The sequence below is a fragment of the Pseudophryne corroboree genome, chromosome 6 (genome assembly GCF_028390025.1).
Source record: "Pseudophryne corroboree isolate aPseCor3 chromosome 6, aPseCor3.hap2, whole genome shotgun sequence".
NCBI classification, from domain to species: Eukaryota; Metazoa; Chordata; class Amphibia; order Anura; family Myobatrachidae; genus Pseudophryne; species Pseudophryne corroboree.
This window is the reverse complement of record NC_086449.1, coordinates 336016994-336038147: the sequence shown is the minus strand read 5'-3', so window position 1 is coordinate 336038147 and position 21154 is coordinate 336016994. Positions and strand designations below refer to the sequence as shown.

The 21154-nt window shown below is 42.5% G+C and overlaps 1 protein-coding gene and 1 long non-coding RNA gene across 17 annotated transcripts in view; one reads left to right on the top strand and one right to left on the bottom strand.

Moving 5' to 3' along the window:
- The window catches only part of LOC134932214 (uncharacterized), a 72924-nt gene extending 56267 nt beyond the window's left edge, over positions 1-16657 (top strand). Inside the window, exon 2 of the long non-coding RNA XR_010179268.1 lies at positions 16514-16657. This is a non-coding gene — a long non-coding RNA (uncharacterized LOC134932214). The remainder of the gene's footprint in view (positions 1-16513) is intronic.
- Positions 1-21154, bottom strand: part of LINGO1 (leucine rich repeat and Ig domain containing 1) — a 667101-nt gene that overhangs the window by 106339 nt on the left and 539608 nt on the right. For 9 of the 16 annotated variants that reach the window (XM_063926416.1, XM_063926414.1, XM_063926418.1 and 6 more), the window contains one exon: positions 7072-7165. The exons of the other annotated variants lie outside the window; for them this stretch is intronic. In XM_063926416.1, the coding sequence (XP_063782486.1) occupies positions 7072-7118 (47 nt within the window). In that variant the 5' untranslated portion in view covers positions 7119-7165. The remainder of the gene's footprint in view (positions 1-7071; positions 7166-21154) is intronic. 16 annotated transcript variants of the gene reach the window in all.

Here is a 21154-nt window from a genome sequence, read left to right as displayed (position 1 = left end):
TTATGGCATCATACAGTATGGTAGAGGACATCCCACTCCAGGTTATGGCATCATACAGTATGGTAGAGGACATCCCACACCAGGTTATGGCATCACACAGAAGTGGTAGAGGAAATCCCACTCCAGGTTATGGCATCATACAGTATGGTAGAGGACATCCCACTCCAGGTTATGGCATCATACAGTATAGTAGACGATATCCCACTCCAGGTTATGGCATCATACAGTATGGTAGAGGACATCCCACTCCAGGTTATGGCATCATACAGAATGGTAGAGGACATCCCACTCCAGGTTATGGCATCATACAGTATGGTAGAGGACATCCCACACCAGGTTATGGCATCATACAGAAGTGGTAGAGGAAATCCCACTCCAGGTTATGGCATCATACAGTATGGTAGAGGACATCCCACTCCAGGTTATGGCATCATACAGTATGGTAGAGGGCATCCCACTCCAGGTTATGGCATCATACAATATGGAAGAGGACATTCCACTCCAGGTTATGGCATCATGCAGTATGGTAGATGACATCCCACTCCAGGTTATGGCATCATACAAAGTGGTAGAAGACATCCCACTCCAGGTTATGGCATCATACAGTATGGAAGAGGACATCCCACTCCAGGTTATGGCATCATACAAAAGTGGTAGAAGACATCCCACTCCAGGTTATGGCATCATACAGTATGGTAGAGGGCATCCCACTCCAGGTTATGGCATCATACAGAAGTGGTAGAGGATATCTCACTCCAGGTTATGGCATCATAGAGAAGTGGTAGAAGACATCCCACTCCAGGTTATGGCATCATACAGTATGGTAGAGAACATCCCACTACAGGTTATGGCATCATAAAGAGTGGTAGCAGACATCCCAGTCCAGGTTATGGCATAATACAGTATGGAAGAGGACATCCCACTCCAGGTTATGGCATCATACAGTATGGTAGAGGGCATCCCACTCCAGGTTATGGCATCATACAGAAGTGGTAGAGGATATCCCACTCCAGGTTATGGCATCATACAGAAGTGGTAGAAGACATCCCACTCCAGGTTATGGCATCATGCAGTATGGTAGAGGACATCCCACTCCAGGTTATGTCATCATACAGTATGGTAGACGACATCCCACTCCAGGTTATGGCATCATACAGTATGGTAGAGGACATCCCACTCCAGGTTATGGCATCATACAGAAGTGGTAGAGGAAATCCCACTCCAGGTTATGGCATCATACAGTATGGAAGAGGACATTTCACTCCAGGTTATGGCATCATGCAGTATGGTAGATGACATCCCACTCCAGGTTATGGCATCATACAAAAGTGGTAGAAGACATCCCACTCCAGGTTATGGCATCATCCAGTATGGTAGAGCACATCCCACTGCAGGTTATGGCATCATACAATATGGTAGAGGACATCCCACTCCAGGTTATGGCATCATACAGTATGGTAGAGGGCATCCCACTCCAGGTTATGGCATCATACAGAAGTGGTAGAGGATATCCCACTCCAGGTTATGGCATCATACAGAAGTGGTAGAAGACATCCCACTCCAGGTTATGGCATCATACAGTATGGTAGAGGACATCTCACTCCAGGTTATGGCATCATACAGTATGGTAGAGGACATCCCACTCCAGGTTATGGCATCATACAGTATGGTAGAGGACATCCCACTCCAGGTTATGGCATCATACAGTATGCTAGAGGACATCCGTCTCCAGGTTATGGCATCATACAGAAGTGGTAGAGGATATCCCACTCCAGGTTGTGGCATCATACAGTATGGTAGAGAACATCGCACTACAGGTTATGGCATCATACAGAGTGGTAGCAGACATCTCAGTCCAGGTTATGGCATAACACAGTATGGTAAAGGATATCCCACTCTAGGTTATGGCATCATACAGTATGGTAGAGGACATCCCACTCCAGGTTATGGCATCATACAGAAGTGGTAGCAGACATCCGAGTCCAGGTTATGGCATCATACAGTATGGTAGAGGACATCCCACTCCAGGTTATGGCATCATACAGTATGGTAGAGGACATCCCACTCCAGGTTATTGCATCATACAGAAGTGGTAGAGGCTATCCCACTCCAGGTTGTGGCATCATACAGTATGGTAGAGAACATCCCACTACAGGTTATGGCATCATACAGAGTGGTAGCATACATCCCAGTCCAGGTTATGGCATAATACAGTATGGTAGAGGACATCCCACTCTAGGTTATGGCATTATACAGTATGGTAGAGGACATCCCACTCCAGGTTATGGCATCATACAGTATGGTAGAGGACATCCCACTCCAGGTTATGGCATCATACAGTATGGTAGAGGACATCCCACTCCAGGTTATGGCATCATACAGTATGGTAGAGGACATCCCACTCCAAGTTATGGCATCATACAGTATGGTAGAGAACATCCCACTACAGGTTATGGCATCATACAGAGTGGTAGCAGACATCCCAGTCCAGGTTATGGCATAACACAGTATGGTAGAGGACATCCCACTCTAGGTTATGGCATCATACAGTATGGTAGAGGACATCCCTCTCCAGGTTATGGCATCATACAGAAGTGGTAGAGGATATCCCACTCCAGGTTGTGGCATCATACAGTATGGTAGAGAACATCCCACTACAGGTTATGGCATCATACAGTATGGTAGAGGACATCCCACTCCAGGTTATGGCATCATACAGTATGGTAGAGGACATCCCACTCCAGGTTATGGCATCATACAGTATGGAAGAGGATATCCCACTCCAGGTTATGGCATCATACAGAGTGGTAGCAGACATCCCAGTCCAGGTTATGGCATAATACAGTATGGTAGAGGACATCCCACTCTAGGTTATGGCAACATACAGTATGGTAGAGGACATCCCACTCCAGGTTATGGCATCATACAGAAGTGGTAGAGGATATCCCACTCCAGGTTGTGGCATCATACAGTATGGTAGAGAACATCCCACTACAGGTTATGGCATCATACAGAGTGGTAGCAGACATCCCAGTCCAGGTTATGTCATAACACAGTATGGTAGAGGACATCCCACTCTAGGTTATGGCATCATACAGTATGGTAGAGGACATCCCTCTCCAGGTTATGGCATCATACAGAAGTGGTAGAGGATATCCCACTCCAGGTTGTGGCATCATACAGTATGGTAAAGAACATCCCACTACAGGTTATGGCATCATACAGAGTGGTAGCAGACATCCCAGTCCAGGTTATGGCATAATACAGTATGGTAGAGGACATCCCACTCTAGGTTATGGCATCATACAGTATGGTAGAGGACATCCCACTCCAGGTTATGGCATCATACAGAAGTGGTAGAGGACATCCCACTCCAGGTTATGGCATCATACAGTATGGTAGAGGACATCCCACTCCAGGTTATGGCATCATACAGTATGGTAGAGGACATCCCACTCCAGGTTATGGCATCATACAGTATGGTAGAGGACATCCCACTCCAGGTTATGGTATCATACAGTATGGTAGAGGACATCCCACTCCAGGTTATGGCATCATACAGTATGGTAGAGGAAATCCCACTCCAGGTTATGGCATCATACAGTATGGAAGAGGACATCCCACTCCAGGTTATGGCATCATACAGAAGTGGTAGAGGATATCCCACTCCAGGTTGTGGCATCATACAGAAGTGGTAAAAGACATCCCACTCCAGGTTATGGCATCAGAAGTATGGCAGAGGGCATCCCACTCCAGGTTATGGCTTCATACAGAAGTGGTAGAGGATATCCCACTCCAGGTTGTGGCATCATACAGAAGTGGTAAAAGACATCCCACTCCAGGTTATGGCATCATACAGTATGGTAGAGGACATCCCACTCTAGGTTATGGCATCATACAGTATGGTAGAGGACATCTCACTCCAGGTTATGGCATCATACAGTATGGTAGAGGATATCCCACTCCAGGTTATGGCATCATACAGTATGGTAGAGGACATCCCACTCCAGGTTATGGCATCATACAGAAGTGGTAGAGGATATCCCACTCCAGGTTGTGGCATCATACAGTATGGTAGAGAACATCCCACTACAGGTTATGGCATCATACAGAGTGGTAGCAGACATCCCAGTCCAGGTTATGGCATAATACAGTATGGTAGAGGACATCCCACTCTAGGTTATGGCATCATACAGTATGGTAGAGGACATCCCACTCCAGGTTATGGTATCATACAGTATGGTAGAGGACATCCCACTCCAGGTTATGGCATCATACAGAAGTGGTAGAGGATATCCCACTCTAGGTTATGGCATCATAGAGAAGTGATAGAAGACATCCCACTCCAGGTTATGGCATCATACAGTATGGTAGAGGACATCCCACTCCAGGTTATGGCATCATACAGAAGTGGTAGCAGACATCCCACTCCAGGTTATGGCATCATACAGTATGGTAGAGGACATCCCACTCTAGGTTATGGCATCATACAGTATGGTAGAGGACATCCCACTCCAGGTTATGGCATCATACAGTATGGTAGAGGATATCCCACTCCAGGTTATGGCATCATACAGTATGGTAGAGGACATCCCACTCCAGGTTATGGCATCATACAGAAGTGGTAGAGGATATCCCACTCCAGGTTGTGGCATCATACAGTATGGTAGAGAACATCCCACTACAGGTTATGGCATCATAAAGAGTGGTAGCAGACATCCCAGTCCAGGTTATGGCATAATACAGTATGGTAGAGGACATCCCACTCCAGGTTATGGCATCATACAGTTGGTAGAGGACTTCCCACTCCAGGTTATGGCATCGTACAGTATGGTAGAGGACATCCCACTCCAGGTTATGGCATCATACAGAAGTGGTAGAGGATATCCCACTCCAGGTTATGGCATCATAGAGAAGTGGTAGAAGACATCCCACTCCAGGTTATGGCATCATACAGTATGGTAGAGGACATCCCACTCCAGGTTATGGCATCATACAGAAGTGGTAGCAAACATCCGAGTCCAGGTTATGGCATCATACAGTGTGGTAGAGGACATCCCACTCCAGGTTATGGCATCATACAGTATGGTAGAGGACATCCCACTCCAGGTTATGGCATCATACAGAAGTAGTTGAGGACATCCCACTCCAGGGTATGGCATCATACAGTATGGTAGAGGACATCCCACTCCAGGTTATGGCATCATACAGTATGGTAGAGGACATCCCTCTCCAGGTTATGGCATCATACAGTATGGTAGAGGACATCCCTCTCCAGGTTATGGCATCATACAGAAGTGGTAGAGGATATCCCACTCCAGGTTATGGCATCATACAGAAGTGGTAGAGGATATCCCACTCCAGGTTGTGGCATCATACAGTATGGTAGAGAACATCCCACTACAGGTTATGGCATCATACAGAGTGGTAGCAGACATCCCAGTCCAGGTTATGGCATAATACAGTATGGTAGAGGACATCCCACTCTAGGTTATGGCATCATACAGTATGGTAGAGGACATCCCACTCCAGGTTATGGCATCATACAGAAGTGGTAGAGGATATCCCACTCCAGGTTATGGCATCATACAGAAGTGGTAGAGGATATCCCACTCCAGGTTATGGCATCATACAGAAGTGGTAGAAGACATCCCACTCCAGGTTATGGCATCATACAGTATGGTAGAGGAAATCCCACTCCAGGTTATGGCATCATACAGTATGGTAGAGAACATCCCACTCCAGGTTATGGCATCATACAGTATGGTAGAGAACATCCCACTCCAGGTTATGGCATCATACAGTATGGTAGAGGACATCCCATTCCAGGTTATGGCATCATACAGAAGTGGTAGAGGATATCCCACTCCAGGTTGTGGCATCATACAGTATGGTAGAGAACATCCCACTACAGGTTATGGCATCATACAGAGTGGTAGCAGACATCCCAGTCCAGGTTATGGCATAATACAGTATGGTAGAGGACATCCCACTCTAGGTTATGGCATCATACAGTATGGTAGAGGACATCCCACTCCAGGTTATGGCATCATACAGAAGTGGTAGAGGATATCCCACTCCAGGTTATGGCATCATACAGAAGTGGTAGAGGATATCCCACTCCAGGTTATGGCATCATACAGAAGTGGTAGAAGACATCCCACTCCAGGTTATGGCATCATACAGTATGGTAGAGGAAATACCACTCCAGGTTATGGCATCATACAGTATGGTAGAGAACATCCCACTCCAGGTTATGGCATCATACAGTATGGTAGAGAACATCCCACTCCAGGTTATGGCATCATACAGTATGGTAGAGGACATCCCATTCCAGGTTATGGCATCATACAGAAGTGGTAGAGGATATCCCACTCCAGGTTGTGGCATCATACAGTATGGTAGAGAACATCCCACTACAGGTTATGGCATCATACAGTATGGTAGAGGACATCCCACTCCAGGTTATGGCATCATACAGTATGGTAGAGGACATCCCACTCCAGGTTATGGCATCATACAGTATGGTAGAGGATATCCCACTCCAGGTTATGGCATCAGGGAACAGTAAGCAGATGTACAACTATGCACAGTATTGCTAGCGTGAAAGCTTGTACCATGCTCATATAAGGCTGATACTGTATAACAATATTTGCATTCTTGTAGTATTGCACACAAATATGATCACTTAGTTTTGTCTCTGAATACGAGTATTCTACATTAATGGAGAATGGAAAAAGCAGACAAGGTGGTGTAAAATGAGTAGTATAAAATTCCATTAATAAAAACCTAAGATAAAAAAAGCAAAAGCAAAACAATCAAATATTTACATTAGTTCTTGTTGGAGAAAGAATTATTGAAATGTTAATGAAACAGATGTCTTATAAACAATAGCTAAGACATCTTAAAGAGAAAATGGTGTAAAAATATTGTTGCTCTCTTTTCCCTTCACTGTGGAATACTTATGTTGTTCTAATAGTTTTTTTATTACAATTTGAAAAAAAGTCTAAAGAAGTGTTTTTTGTTTGTTTGCCTGAAATGTATGCCACACCCACATCTGCTAGCAATTACCTGAGAATTGGGGAGAAAGGATTCCTATTTAATTGAATACAAAGCATTGCATGTATCCATTCCTCTTTATATGTTTTGTTTCTGCTGTCTCCAACTGTAATGAAACAATACATACAGTATACTGAATGCAGAGTTGAGCAAAGTGTTACTTGAATAAAATGTTACAATGGAGCAGTTCCCAGAGCTGCAAAGTTCCAATGATACAATCTTTTGTCCCTCTTTTAATATGCTTTTCCACAAAATGAACATTTTTCACTGTGCATCTAAATTTACATTTCATAGAATTTTACATTTATGTACGCTTAAGATTAAATTCCTCTGGTGAGATTTATTAAAATGCCATGGCCAAATCTGAAATAAGACAAATACATGTATTCCAATGAAGTTTTGAAAGTTTGGCTGATCTTTACATATAAATAAACCACATCCAAAACCGTTAATGGTTTTGTATGTGGTTTACTTATACAGTATGTAATTAGAAACATAGAAACATAGAATTTGATGGCAGATAAGAACCACTTGGCCCATCTAGTCTGCCCCTTTTTTTATTTTATCCTTTAGGCAATCTCAACCCTTTTTTAACCTTAATTTTTTGTAAGGATATTCATATGCCTGTCCCAAGCATGTTTAAATTGCCCTACAGTCTTAGCCTCTACCACCTCTGATGGGAGGCTATTCCACTTATCCACTACCCTTTCTGTGAAGGAATTTTTCCTTAAATTTCCCCTGAACCTCCCCCCCTCCAGTCTCAATGTATGCCCTCGAGTTCTTATACTTCTTTTCCTTTGAAGAATGTTTCCCTCCTGAACTTTGTTAAGACCCTTGATATATTTGAAAGTTTCTATCATGTTCCCACTTTCCCTTCTCTCCTCCAAACTATACATGTTAAGATCTTTTAGCCTTTCCGGGTAAGTTTTGTGATGTAGGCCATGCACCATTTTAGTTGCCCTTCTTTGTACACTCTCTAATGTGTTTATATCCTTCTGGAGATAGGGTCTCCAGAACTGGACACAGTATTCCAGATGGGGCCGTACCAATGACCGATACAGTGGCATTATCACTTCTTTTTTCCTGCTACTGATTCCTCTCCCCATGCAACCAAGCATCTGACTTGCCTTTCTCATTGCTTTGTTGCATTGCTTTCCTGCCTTCAAGTCACTTGAAATAGTGACTCCTAAATCTCTTTCCTCCTCAGTAGTTTCCATTATAGTACCCTTGATACTATATTTAGCCTTTGGGATTTTGAGACCCAAGTGCATGATTTTGCATTTTTTAGCATTAAACTGTAGTTGCCACGTTCTTGACCATTTCTCAAGCCTACCTAGGTCATTAATCATTTGTTTGACCCCTCCCGATGTGTCTACCCTGTTGCATATCTTTGTATCATCTGCAAAAAGGCATATCTTCCCTTCAATACCATCTGCAATGTCACCAACAAAGATATTAAAGAGAACTGGACCAAGTACAGATCCCTGGGGTACTCCACTGGTAACATTTCCCTCCATAGATTGCACTCCATTAACTATGACTGTCTGTTTCCTATCCTGCAACCAGGTTCTTATCCATTTAACTGATTTATAATCCACCCCCAGGCTTTCAAGTTTATTTAGCAGTCTGCGATGTGGGACAGTGTCAAATGCCTTACTAAAGTCTAGATATGCTACATCTACAGCTCCCCCTTGATCTATTATTTTCATCACAGAGTCAAAAAAGTCAATAAGATTTGTTTGGCATGATCTCCCACCAGTAAATCCATGCTGTTTTGGATCCTGTAAGTTGTTTGATTTAAGATATTCCACTACTCTTTCTTTTAATAGTTTTTCCATTACTTTCCCTACTACTGATGTAAGGCTTACTGGTCTGTAGTTACTTGCTTCTTCCTTGCTTCCACTTTTGTGCAGTGGAACTACATTTGCTCTTTTCCAGTCCTCTGGAATAGCACCTGTATTTAGTGACTGGTTAAATAATTCTGTTAAAGGTGTAACCAGCACATCTTTTAGCTCTTTGAGTATCCTTGGGTGTATCCTATCTGGTCCCATTGATTTATCCTCTTTTAGTTTTGAAAGTTCTGTTAGGACCTTCTCCTCTGTAAATGTATTTTCATCTACCTTATTTTTATGAACGTCCTTGCAACTTAACTGTGGCCCCATCCCTTCTTCTGTAGTAAATACTGAGCAAAAATAATTATTTAGGTGATCTGCTATTGCCTTGTCTCCCTCCACCAAATGCCGACTCTCTGTCTTAAGTCTTAAGTGACAGATAAGGATTCTGAGTGTGAGCTTCACCCGTAAGTACCATTGATCCCTAAATTCCAGAGTTTACAGTTTTGTGCATACATTTTTTTTCAGTAATTCTCCACTGAATGTTATACTTTACCAGTATAAATTGAGCATTCTGCCCACTGTAACCTATGCAGTGTAGCCCAAGTGTCTGTTTCACCTGGTACATTCATGGGCAGGATGAACAATATGTGGAATTATTTATGCAGCAGGTATCCTGTTTGTCGCTTTTAATTTTGCCTTTTATGTCTTCTTTCTTGGATCATATCACATTGGCCCTGCCCTCGCAATACCACGTATCACAGCATTAATCCGAGGGCATGGAGTTATGATGACATGATTTGTGAGAATTTAGTCATCACTGCCCCATCCTGCAGGATGCAGAAGGGTAACCTGCTTTGCAAGATGTCCTTGTGAACTCCCAGGTGTTCTGAAAGAGTTTGAAAATCTACTAAACACATAACTCTTAAGACTTTTGGATATGGAATAACTGAAAAAGGTTGGATCAATACAGTGTGTGTGTTAGCATAAGTATATACTGGAGTTTAATCATATACCTATCCATTAAAATTTGCTGAATGCAGCGTCACATCCCTGTTTTCCATACTGACCAGCTGCATAGTGTCTGCAATTCTTTTATCATTTATTATGTTTTTTTATGGTCTTTAAAAATATGATTTATATCAGTTATTTTTAGTGCAATAAAAGTGTACTAGAATTCAATTGCCGAATCATGACATAATTTAGTACTACAGTGCACCAGGGTCCAAGGCTCAGCAGCACAGTGTCCCTGCTGCAAACTAGTCTGAGTCACACTGCGCGATGTGCTGTCATGGTCTTGCAATGGTGGCCACAGAGATTATTTATTTGCAACGTGATTGAGTGTAAGAGACCATTTGTGGGAGGAAATGGCGGAGTGGGGACTCAAAATCAGACATTCCATGTGTCACAGTTTGCGACTGTGATCCCATATGCTGTTACAATGGCTCCGGCATTTTACTAACTGCACCCATGATGCACGACCAGAGGCTACACAGAACTTTGATAATGAACTGCGACTGATGTGGCGTCTTTGTATACATCCACTGGGGTTTGCCAAGCCGTCGGTGGGCGTCTCAATGCAAACCCAGACGGCTGCAGCATTAGCATATTTTCACACAGCTGCTGCTTACAGGATCACAGCTGCTAATACACTACATCTCTGAATCAGGCCCTCAGTCAGTTTGATTATACCATCTGTGCACAAACATGGATATTCTTAAAACCTGGACTGCTAGGGTGCCTTTAGACCTGCGTTAGGGAAATCCCAGTTGTAAACTATGCAGGCAACTATGCTCCCATAGGGGCTGATTTATCAACAAGTTTTTTAATATGCAACAAGTTTTAAAACACATTGTGTATGATAAATGGTGCTCCAGCCAATCAGCTCTTGTCATGTGTTTGAAAAATAGATAAAAATCAGTCCCTTAGTATGACTATTCCAACCAATCCAATTGTTTTGCTGGGTATACACTAGGCGATATTTTACATGTTATCACTCATTCTCACCCTTCTGAGCGATATCGTTTGTAATATCGTCCAGTGTGTATGCAGTATGCAATGAACGATGCGCGCTCTCATGGGTTGTCAACGACATCACCTGTGGTCCATACATGCAGGTCAATCTGGGGATGTCGTTGACGATACCATGCTGACAAATGCAGCATGGTCCCCACTCCCCTCCCCTCCCTTGTTGTTCGTCGCTGGCGGCATCGGAAAGTGTGTATGCAATTGCTGATGCCTGCTGCCGGGTCCCATCGTGCGCAATGTTGCTGGATACACACATCGCAAAGTGTGTACACAGCCTTATAGGCCCTACACACTGGGCGACATGAGTGAAAGATATGAACGATCTCGTTCATTAATGAACGAGATACAGTTCATATCTTTCAGTGTGGAGGCACCAGCGATGAACAATGCGCGGCCCAGCGCTCGTTCATCGCTGGTGCCCCGTTTCTTGTTAATACAGGCCAATATGGACGATCTTGTCCATATTTGCCTGCACTGCTATGGAGCACTCCCCCCGTCACTGCCCCCCAGCCGCCGGGTTGCCCGTTGGCCGTATCCGCCGTCGGGCAGCTCGGCAGCGCATCGCGCAGTGTGTAGGGCCCTTTAGTCCAGCTGAAAGCAAATTCTAAGAAAATCTAAATATGCACATTTACTATGTTGAAAAGCAACACGTGAGACTCAGGCAGAAGGAAAACTTTATGTCTGCTTTACAACTCTACAGCACTGTAAACCAAATGATGCAGAAATAAATTATATACTTAGATACATTTTAAATAACTGGTTGATCTAATGGAAGTCATAAAAGATTATAACTGACATGATTTTATGGGCATTGATCATTTTTAACATGTCGCAATTACAGTAGATTACTAGGCGAGCAGGCGCATTCAGAATTGTTTGAAGAATTGCATTGTCAAATTGCAAGAAAACAATTGCCTATTAGTTCATATGCTTTACATTATTCATTTTAAGTATATTGTTTGCGATACGAAGAGAAAAGTATACATGACAAGATTTATGGTTATTTAAAAATATATTGATACGACAATTGTTTATTCTGAGACAATATTAACATTTATGCAGGTATAAATAAAGCATTTTTCGTTTGTAATGACTCATGAGAAGTAAGCAACAATATCTTCTATAGAGAGAATTATAAAACAGCGCCACCTTGAGTTGGGAGTTGTTTCTGTTCAGCTCTTTTTAGTGCAGGGATGGGGAACCTTCGGCCCTCCTGCTGTTGTTGAACTACACATACCAGCATGCCTTGCTACAGCTTTGCTATTTGGCCATGCTAAAACTGTTGCAGGGCATGCTGGGATGTGTAGTGCAACAACAGCTGGAGGGTCGAAGGTTCCCTATCCCTGTTTTAGTGTCTTTGGAGGGTTGCAAGAGTTGGAGGCCCTAATAGAAGCCTCTATGATGTGACATAGATGCTCAATGGAACCACATACCCCAGTGTCCTGTCTATTATTAGTTGTCACTATGATTTACATACAGTATCTTCAGTACACACTGGGAGACATTGTGGCAACACCGACCATACCAAATCCACACCTCTAATTCTGATGGCCACTAACAGAATCACACCCTTCCCAAATGGAACGTCCAAAAATTGGAATGTTGGGGAATTGTCAATATGAAAAGTGTTTTACAGTAAGACTACAAAAGTGATTTTATATCCCATAGTAACTAACCAGATATTTGCTTGAAGGCTTGGCAGGAGTTAAAATACCAATTTTCATTACAGTCCTGTATTTGCACGTTATAGATCTTGTAAGGTTGAGAACAGTTTGATTAAACTTGGTCCCCCATGGAGAAAACAGGGTTAGACCACCGTGAATTTTCAGGGGAAAATGACAACACTAGAAAAAAAAACTGAATTACATTTTCTGATTGCCTTATCCTGCAGTTTTACTGTACGTCCTTAACAAACACGCCCCGTTACCTCATATCATCACTCTTAGCAAATAAACATAGATAATGATATTATGATTCTGCACTGTTATTTTTTTTTTAGTTTCTGTTGGTGTTATATTTATGTAATGCTCAAAAAGAAGGTCATTGTTTCATTTTGGAATTTAGTTCTGTTTTGTCTGCAGCAAATACCTTGCTCCATCTTGCTAATCTTCTACAGTCTGCAATCATATCCAAAGGCTATCAGATGAGATGCACAAAAACACGGTTCATTGGTCCTTTAAGCCGTAATAACTGCTTCCTGAGCAACATGCCTGGAAGCTAACACATCTATCCTCACGTTTCATGGCCTCTCCCTTATAAACCAAAAGACATCAGATGCCACCACTCACTTATCCCAGTAATTTGTGTGCCTATGTAGATTTAGCAGACAATGCAAATGAGAATCTCCAACTGGACTCCATTTAACTTTAAGACATGGTAATTTCCCAGTTTCGTACAACATTTTTAGTTTTTCTTATGAATGGCCTTTTAAACTTGCATTTTGCTAATAATGGATCCTCCACATTAAAGTTCTCACTTTTGAGTTTGGTTATACAGCGTCTTGCAAAAGGATTCAGACCCCCTACTAATTTTCTCTTATTTTATTGAAAAGCAAATCCTACAGAGAAATTTTGTTCTGTAACATTTTTATTTCAAAGAGTTGAACTCGAAATTAGCCTTCTGATGCGGAACTGTGTTATGTGACAATATTATTTAATAAAAAGAGCACTAAAATAAACTGTTTACATGATTAGTTAATTCCCAGAATTCCAAATTCTACAAATCCACCTTTTGTGACACTAAAAGCTTTACTACGTTTGGGTAAGTATGTACCGCCTCTGCACATTGCAATGGGGTGATTTTACAGGTACTGTAGATCTGCTGTGTCAATTGTGTACACACACATTTACAACAAGCAGTATAGATTTTCAACTGGATTAGATCAGGGCTATAACTGGGCTATTGGAGGACATTCACCTTTTGCTCTTGATGTCATACCAATGTTAACTTGGCCTTGCAGGGGCAACAAGAGGAGGGGTACTCTTCACCAAGGCCCAGCTTATTGGAGGGGCCTGGCAGGGTCCTTGATCATTTCCCAAATATGATATTATCCCCCTTTTAGGTGCGCAAAAACGCTTCATGTCAGGGAAGGACTGGTCACAACTTACAGGGCATCGTCTTGTGGCACTCTACTGGGCAGATGAGCAGAGCGCTGGGAGGCTGTGCTGCTCTGCCAGCCTGTCTTCATGTGCTTTGCAGCTGGAAGGTTTGCTACTCTGTCAGTTAATCAGTGTAATTAGTTAATTAGTGTAGCCAGACCAGCCCATCAAACCAGATGGGCAGTCTGGCTCTTGCTTTAAGGCCACATGCAGACCCAGATCAATGCTGAGGCAGTGCCATGATCCAACCCCCCCCCCCCTCCGCCACACACACACATGCGCGCACACACACACACACACACACACACACACACACACACACACACACACACACCATTTGCTGCAGTACCCAGACCCATCATCTTGACAACCCTGTGCTTGGGATCTTGGGATCCATGTTCTGTGGAAAAACATATTACTGCCCAAGCTTCAGGTTTCTTTTACCAGATAGAAACAGGTTGTCTTACAATAATTACCTGTCTTGTACCTTACATTCTCCCTCCTAATTTAATAAGATGCCCAGTACCAGTCTTGTACCCTACATTCTTCCTCCTAATTTAATAAGATGCCCAGTACCTGCTGATGAAAAGCACTCTTAGCGACCCAAGCGCCTACTGGGACATCCAGACACTCAGATACTGTTTTTCTAAACTTCTAATGTTTGGATTTGTGATACAGTACTTTATCTCACTAGTTTCTTTAGATGGTTGTTAGTCATCATTATTACACCTATCCTTCAGATTCACAATTGATTCCTTTACTGTATGGTGTATATCCAGAAGTGGCCATTATTTTAATGTTAGTGGAGGCCAAATGTATAGCAATTGTTCTTCACCAGCGTCAACTTCAAGCATCCACAACCCTGCCAATAAATACACAAACGGCATATTTCAGTTGTTTTTTTTCTTAAGATCTTTTTGCAACATGAAAATGTCACATAAAAAACTAATTGTGAGTTACAGTGCTTTGATATAAAACATCACAGATAACATTTCAGAGTAAGACGTGTTTGTCAGTAAAATTAAGGAATTTGTAAGGGCTGAAGGCTTTTTTTGAGAGACTGTATACGTTTGAAGACGTCCCCCCCACGCACGCACGCACGCACGCACGCACGCACACACACACACACACACACAAACAAACACACACACACACACACACACACACACACGCACACCACCACCATTAATAACAATGATATAACTTTCTAGATAAGTATTTCCAAACAATATAAAATCAGTGTTTACAGAATAAATGCCTACCATTTTATATATCCATGGGCACCACTTAGGGCTGACACTTTACTCTCCCCCTGCCATATTTCGTCTCCCAGATTAGCATATTTTGCTATCCTTATCTATAGTGTATGTTATGCCTCCTATCCTTCCCACATTATGCCTGATTTTCCCAGAAGTTAAATACATATATAAACCCTCATTTCAGAGACTATTCCCTTTTAAGGAGCCTGTAAATTTCTATTCTTTTTTTTCCCCAGCACTTTATTTGGAGAAAGCTCATCCTCTCCAAATCGCAGGAGCAATTATAAATCAGCAGGAATTTACACAGTGGGAGATAGTGTCAAAACGGAAATAAACGATTTAAAAGTGGATAACAGCAAAATGGACATAAAAATGTAATGACTTACATAAAATGAGAGCAAAATATGTCACTTATAGGACATCTCTCTGTACCTGCAAATGTGCTCCCTAAAATCGTACTCCGTGTTTGGGTGTCTGGAGGGACCACTAAAGAAAGCACTGTAGGTCCATTTTTGTACCTGGGAGCAGTTCATAGTATCAGCAAACACTGAGAATGTTTGCTGATACTAATATATATATATATATATATATATATATATATATATATATATATATATATAACAGAAGTAGTGCCCAGCACTCGTGGTCCTAAAATGCATAAATGCCTGGGTGCCCTCCACAGCAGTATGTGTAAGCTATCACGGAAAAAATGGCGTCACTCCAGGTCTTGAGGTGGTAAAATCTTCAATTAGTGTAGTTTGGAAAACATCACATAAACCCCGGGTTTATGTGATGTTTTCCAAACTACACTAATTGAAGTATTTCCCCCATCAAGACCTGGAGTGACGCCATTTTTTCCGTGATATTTTATATATATATATATATATATATATATATATATATATGTATATTAGTCATAGTGCCTATGAATATATGGGGCATATTCAATTAAGTGTGAGGTTCCAAGCATGCTAATACGCCACAGAAAATTAGGGCAGGAAAACCTTATTTGTTTTTCCTTGTGTCCCACACAAGCCAGGTTTTTCTACCACAATAACTGGAGATGTGCCTAGCAGTACATTGCGTGACCCCACAGCTAACTGAATCTGCCTCTCTGTCTTCTTGCTTTGGACTACTTCCACCACTTTTCCTTGTACTCCACTATTCAACGCATGTCTGTTGATTATATGTCTATATTGATTTTCTTTTGTTCTTATTTTCTCTTCATGTTGTTCAGAACTACAAGTTGATTATAGAAAGAATGAAGAACACTACAGTTACCAACAATTGGAATTGCCACATCTCTCAGATAATTGGGCAGCTTGTCTATGAGATGCTTTAGAGTTATACAACTCAATCAGCTAATATGATCAATTACAAAGTGCAGTATCTTTCTTGATTCCAAGACCGCTTGGTTCTGAAATATCACAGTGCTGTGCAGACAACTTAACATTTAGGAGTCTATTTATCAAGCAGTGATAACCACTTACTAGGTAACCCCATTTTGGGATGACGTTACCTAAAGTTCTGTCAAACTGTCTGAGTGGTTGTTAGTTTGTGCACAGTTATCATAAATATACCCTAAAGGATGAAACAACAAACTAAAATCAGTTGCACATAAGTGTAACTGTGGGCCTGGCTGAGAGATGGATGGTGTTACACAGAATCTGCGTCTTTGGATGCAACTAATGTCCGAAGACGCGGCTTTGGATCACCATCGCCAGCAACAGTCAGAAGATGCAGACACTGGCCTCACCACTCCCAGAAATCGGGGCTGACACTCCCCAATTATCTGGAGGTACTGCCCAGCTCTGCCCGCTGCCTGTCCGAAACAAAAGAAGCATGACTGACATGTGCAATCTCGCAGGACTCATTCTGAACTTATGCAGAATGGGTTCTGCGCATGCGTAGTCCCATAAATATCGGAGATGCGTCCATCTCTACATCAGGCCCTCAGTCATACTTCCACTTGTGTGGTTTTAACTGGGTGGCAAATGGGTGTTCACACGTAGGATAAGTGTGCCATGGGCGTGTCATGGGAAGTAAGGGCTAATCAGAGTTTCATACAGGATAATCAAAGATCCATCCAATTACAGTTGTATGTCTTGTACCAAGAATAAGGCTGGTGCAAATGTGCGCTTTTAATGATGACGACAACTTTCACAAGCAGCTCAATGGGAAAGGGGTGGTCAGTAGCATAGATGCGGCCAACTGAATGCAGGCTGATATTTAATTCCGAGGACATAAGGCAGCCACAGTTGTGACTGCTTTACGTGCACCTCTGGTCCAGGCCCTGTATCTCCATAGTCAGAAACTGTTATCATATTATCATCTCTGTAACAACACATATGTATTTTCTGTATCTCCAATGTAAAAACTAGAGATTTGCACCTTAAACGTATGGAAAGCACCATTTAATATGGCGGTACTACCGCTTACGGCGACATTATCATGCTCCTCCTACTATCCAGAAAAATGGATGTTCCACTCTACAAACTGCCATGGCGGAATATAGGAGGGGCTGGCTAGGAGGGTGTGATCAAAAAGACTGCAGCATCTGACTGCTCCTGTTGCTCAGATCTCTCCCCATCACTTAAAGTGACAAATGGAATTGGTTGGTATTACAGAAGCAGTGTAGCCCTGGGAAAAAGCCTGTAGCCCTTAGCTAACAGCTAGCCAAGGAACATGTTACATTTTATCTTAGTAATAATAATAATAATAATAATAATAATAAAAATAATTATGACAGATGTTATCTCCTATTCAAACCACCTTCAAAGTGTTATTTAATAAGGTTAATATGGAATCAACTGCTATTCAGTTTTATAACAAACAGCATAATATTGTTATATACTGTTCCTTCAGACACCTGTTTATTGTGAGTTAGACCCATTTAAAATCCGTCTGAATCAAATGAAACATGGTAGAAACACAATGCTTTCTAAAAACTGTACAAAATGACAGTTCTAAAGACCAGCATATGATATTGTTTACCATGGCAGTGCTAAAGGTCATTTCTGAATATTTATAAATGCAAAAGTGCAGAACAAATGTTATTTTTGTACGGTTATATGCCTATTTCTCCTCTTTTGTGAGTATGCGCATGGGACAGTATGTCAAGATGACGGGAACCGCAGGAGAGCAAAGCTTTGTTTCTTCTGGTGGCATACTCCGGACTTTCACTGTGTCTTGCTGAATGCTGACAAGACACATTACTGCCACTGAATCTCCGGCCGTACACAAAATCAAGACTTTGTAATTGTAATGGTGGAGATGTCACAGCTAGGCAACCAGTTTCTAGACAGCCTCTTTGGTAGAAAAAACTATTATTAGTATTGTTTTTTTTTAATCTCTCTATTTCTAGATACCAACATATGGTTAATTATACACACACACAATGTTTTTTTTTTTTTTTTAATCAAATTGACATCTTACATTTAAAACATGTAAAACTTACAAACTGGTTGACGACTATGGGGGTGTATCCAATTACCCGTGGTCGATGACTGCAGGTAATTGTATCACCAAGGGCTATCCTATTAGCCCCGATGCAGCAGGCTCCTATCCCTGATGCTGGCTGTTATCACGGATTATGCTTTCCTCAGACACCCGAAGCATAAACCACGTTAATCGGCTGCCGGAGCCGCGATAATTCATGGGATCGGGGACTTATCTCCGATCCCAGGTGTTTTCACATGATCGTGGGTACGTTTTTGGCTGATGAAAACAGCCTGTAATAGGATACCGCTATAATGACCAGCTGCCGAAAACGCAATTGGATATCCCCATGAATGTTTACTGTATGCTCAATATAGCTGAAGGGTAGTGATAACGTCCATTCTCTCCATAAACAAGTAAGTGTACAGCTGTTGTGGTTTTGGGTTTGTAAGGGGAGTACACTGGGTGTAATATACTGCATGGGTAAGTGGGAGAGGGGGACAGGGGTGCAGGTATTGGTGAAGATAGGGGTGGGCAGAGAGGAGGCCAGGGTTGTTGAAATTTTAATGAAGCTGCAGTAAAAAGGGAATTGATATATTGTTACCAAAGCCTGCCCAATTTGGTGACGGGCAGAAACTGTATGGTTAAGTAGACTATATAGATATTCCATTGAGGAAACAACATATATGATTGGAGGGCCAGCTTCATCCATCTCTCACAAATAGCAGCAAAACTTAAATAAGTGATAAGTGAATCCAGATTTCTGTCAGGTGATTTAATCAGCTTCTCATGAAGTAGTGAGATTGTTGGAATTCTATTTATTGATTAACAATCAACAAAAATGAGCTGTATGTTGTCATCATATCGACATTCTGAATACTGTTGACATTGGCCCTCATTCAGAGTTGTTCGCTCGTTAGCTACTTTTAGCAGCCGTGCAAACACTAAGCCGCCACCCTCTGGGAGTGTATCTTAGCAGAAGTGCGAACGAAAGGATCACAGCGCTGCTACAAAAAAAGATTGTGCAGTTTCTGAGTAGCTCGAGACCTACTCCTACCTTGCGATCACTTCAGACTATTTAGTTCCGGTTTTGACGTCACAAACACGCCCTGCGTTCGCCCAGCCACGCCTACGTTTTTCCAGCCACTCCTGCATTTTTATCTGGCACACTCCCCGAAAACGGTCAGTTACCACCCAGAAACACCAACTTCCTGTCACTCACTCTGCGGCCAGCAGTGCGACTGAAAAGCGTCGCTAGAGCTTGTGTAAAACTGCATCGGCTATTGTGAAAGTACATCGCGCGTGCGCATTGAGCCACAAACGCATGCGCAGAAGTGCAGATTTTTAGCCTGATCGCTGCGCTGCGAACGAAAGCAGCTAGCGATCAACTCGGAATGAGGGCCATTATGCTTTGTTATGCGCTGGGTTAGCTTTACATTGAAAAAAACTATTGTCGACATTCTGGCATTGAAAGGCAATGTCAACATTATGTCAATGTTGTTCGTCATTGTGAATGTCGACATTCTAAGGCATGTTGACATTTTGAATTTCATATTCAGAACATGTCAACATTATCCTGTTGATATTCTGAATGTTAACATACTGTAATACCGATTGTCAACATTCTGGCTATGAAATGCAAGGTTGACATTAAACAAGTGTTGACATTGTGAATGTCAACATTCTAATCATGCTGGCATAATCAATGTAGAGATTCAGAACGAGTTAGAAATTATGCTGTCGACATTCTGAATGTTAACATCAGATAGCACACCCCAACAATTGCACCAGACACGACCGATACAAATGACCCCGTATTTCCACAATTTCTCCAGCAGAGAGCAGAAGCTACATGTTTGTAACTTAGATGGTACAAGGCACCACATTATGTAATCCAGGCGTTCCCAACCTCGGTCCTCAAGGCACACTAATAGTGCAGGATTCAGTGATATCCAAGCAGTGATGGAACTAGCAGTGGTGCAGCTGGTATAATGCACCAGGGCCAGCCGCTATGTAGCAGCCCACAGCCGCTGACTTTATAATGAGTCAGATAGACTCATTATAAGCCACCCGCTGCTGCGCCAGCCCGTGAGCAGTAAAAATGAGGAGAGGACTCACACATTTGAGCATCTACGGGGGATGGGGGTGCCGGACGCCAGCAGTTCACACTACAAGTCGGCACCAGTGACTGCCCTGCAGCTTCCTCAGTCTCCACATAGTGCTGGTCACGGCATACACTGGGAGGATGGAAGAGGGACAAGACTCGGGTCCACCCTGCAGTGTATTAGTGTAGAACACTGGGGGGGGGGGGGGGCAGAATGACAGAACACTGGGGGGGTGGCATAGTGACAGAACACTAGGGGGTGGAACAATGACAGAACTAGCAGTGGTGCAGCTGGTATAATGCACCAGGGCCAGCTGCTATGTAGCAGCCCACAGC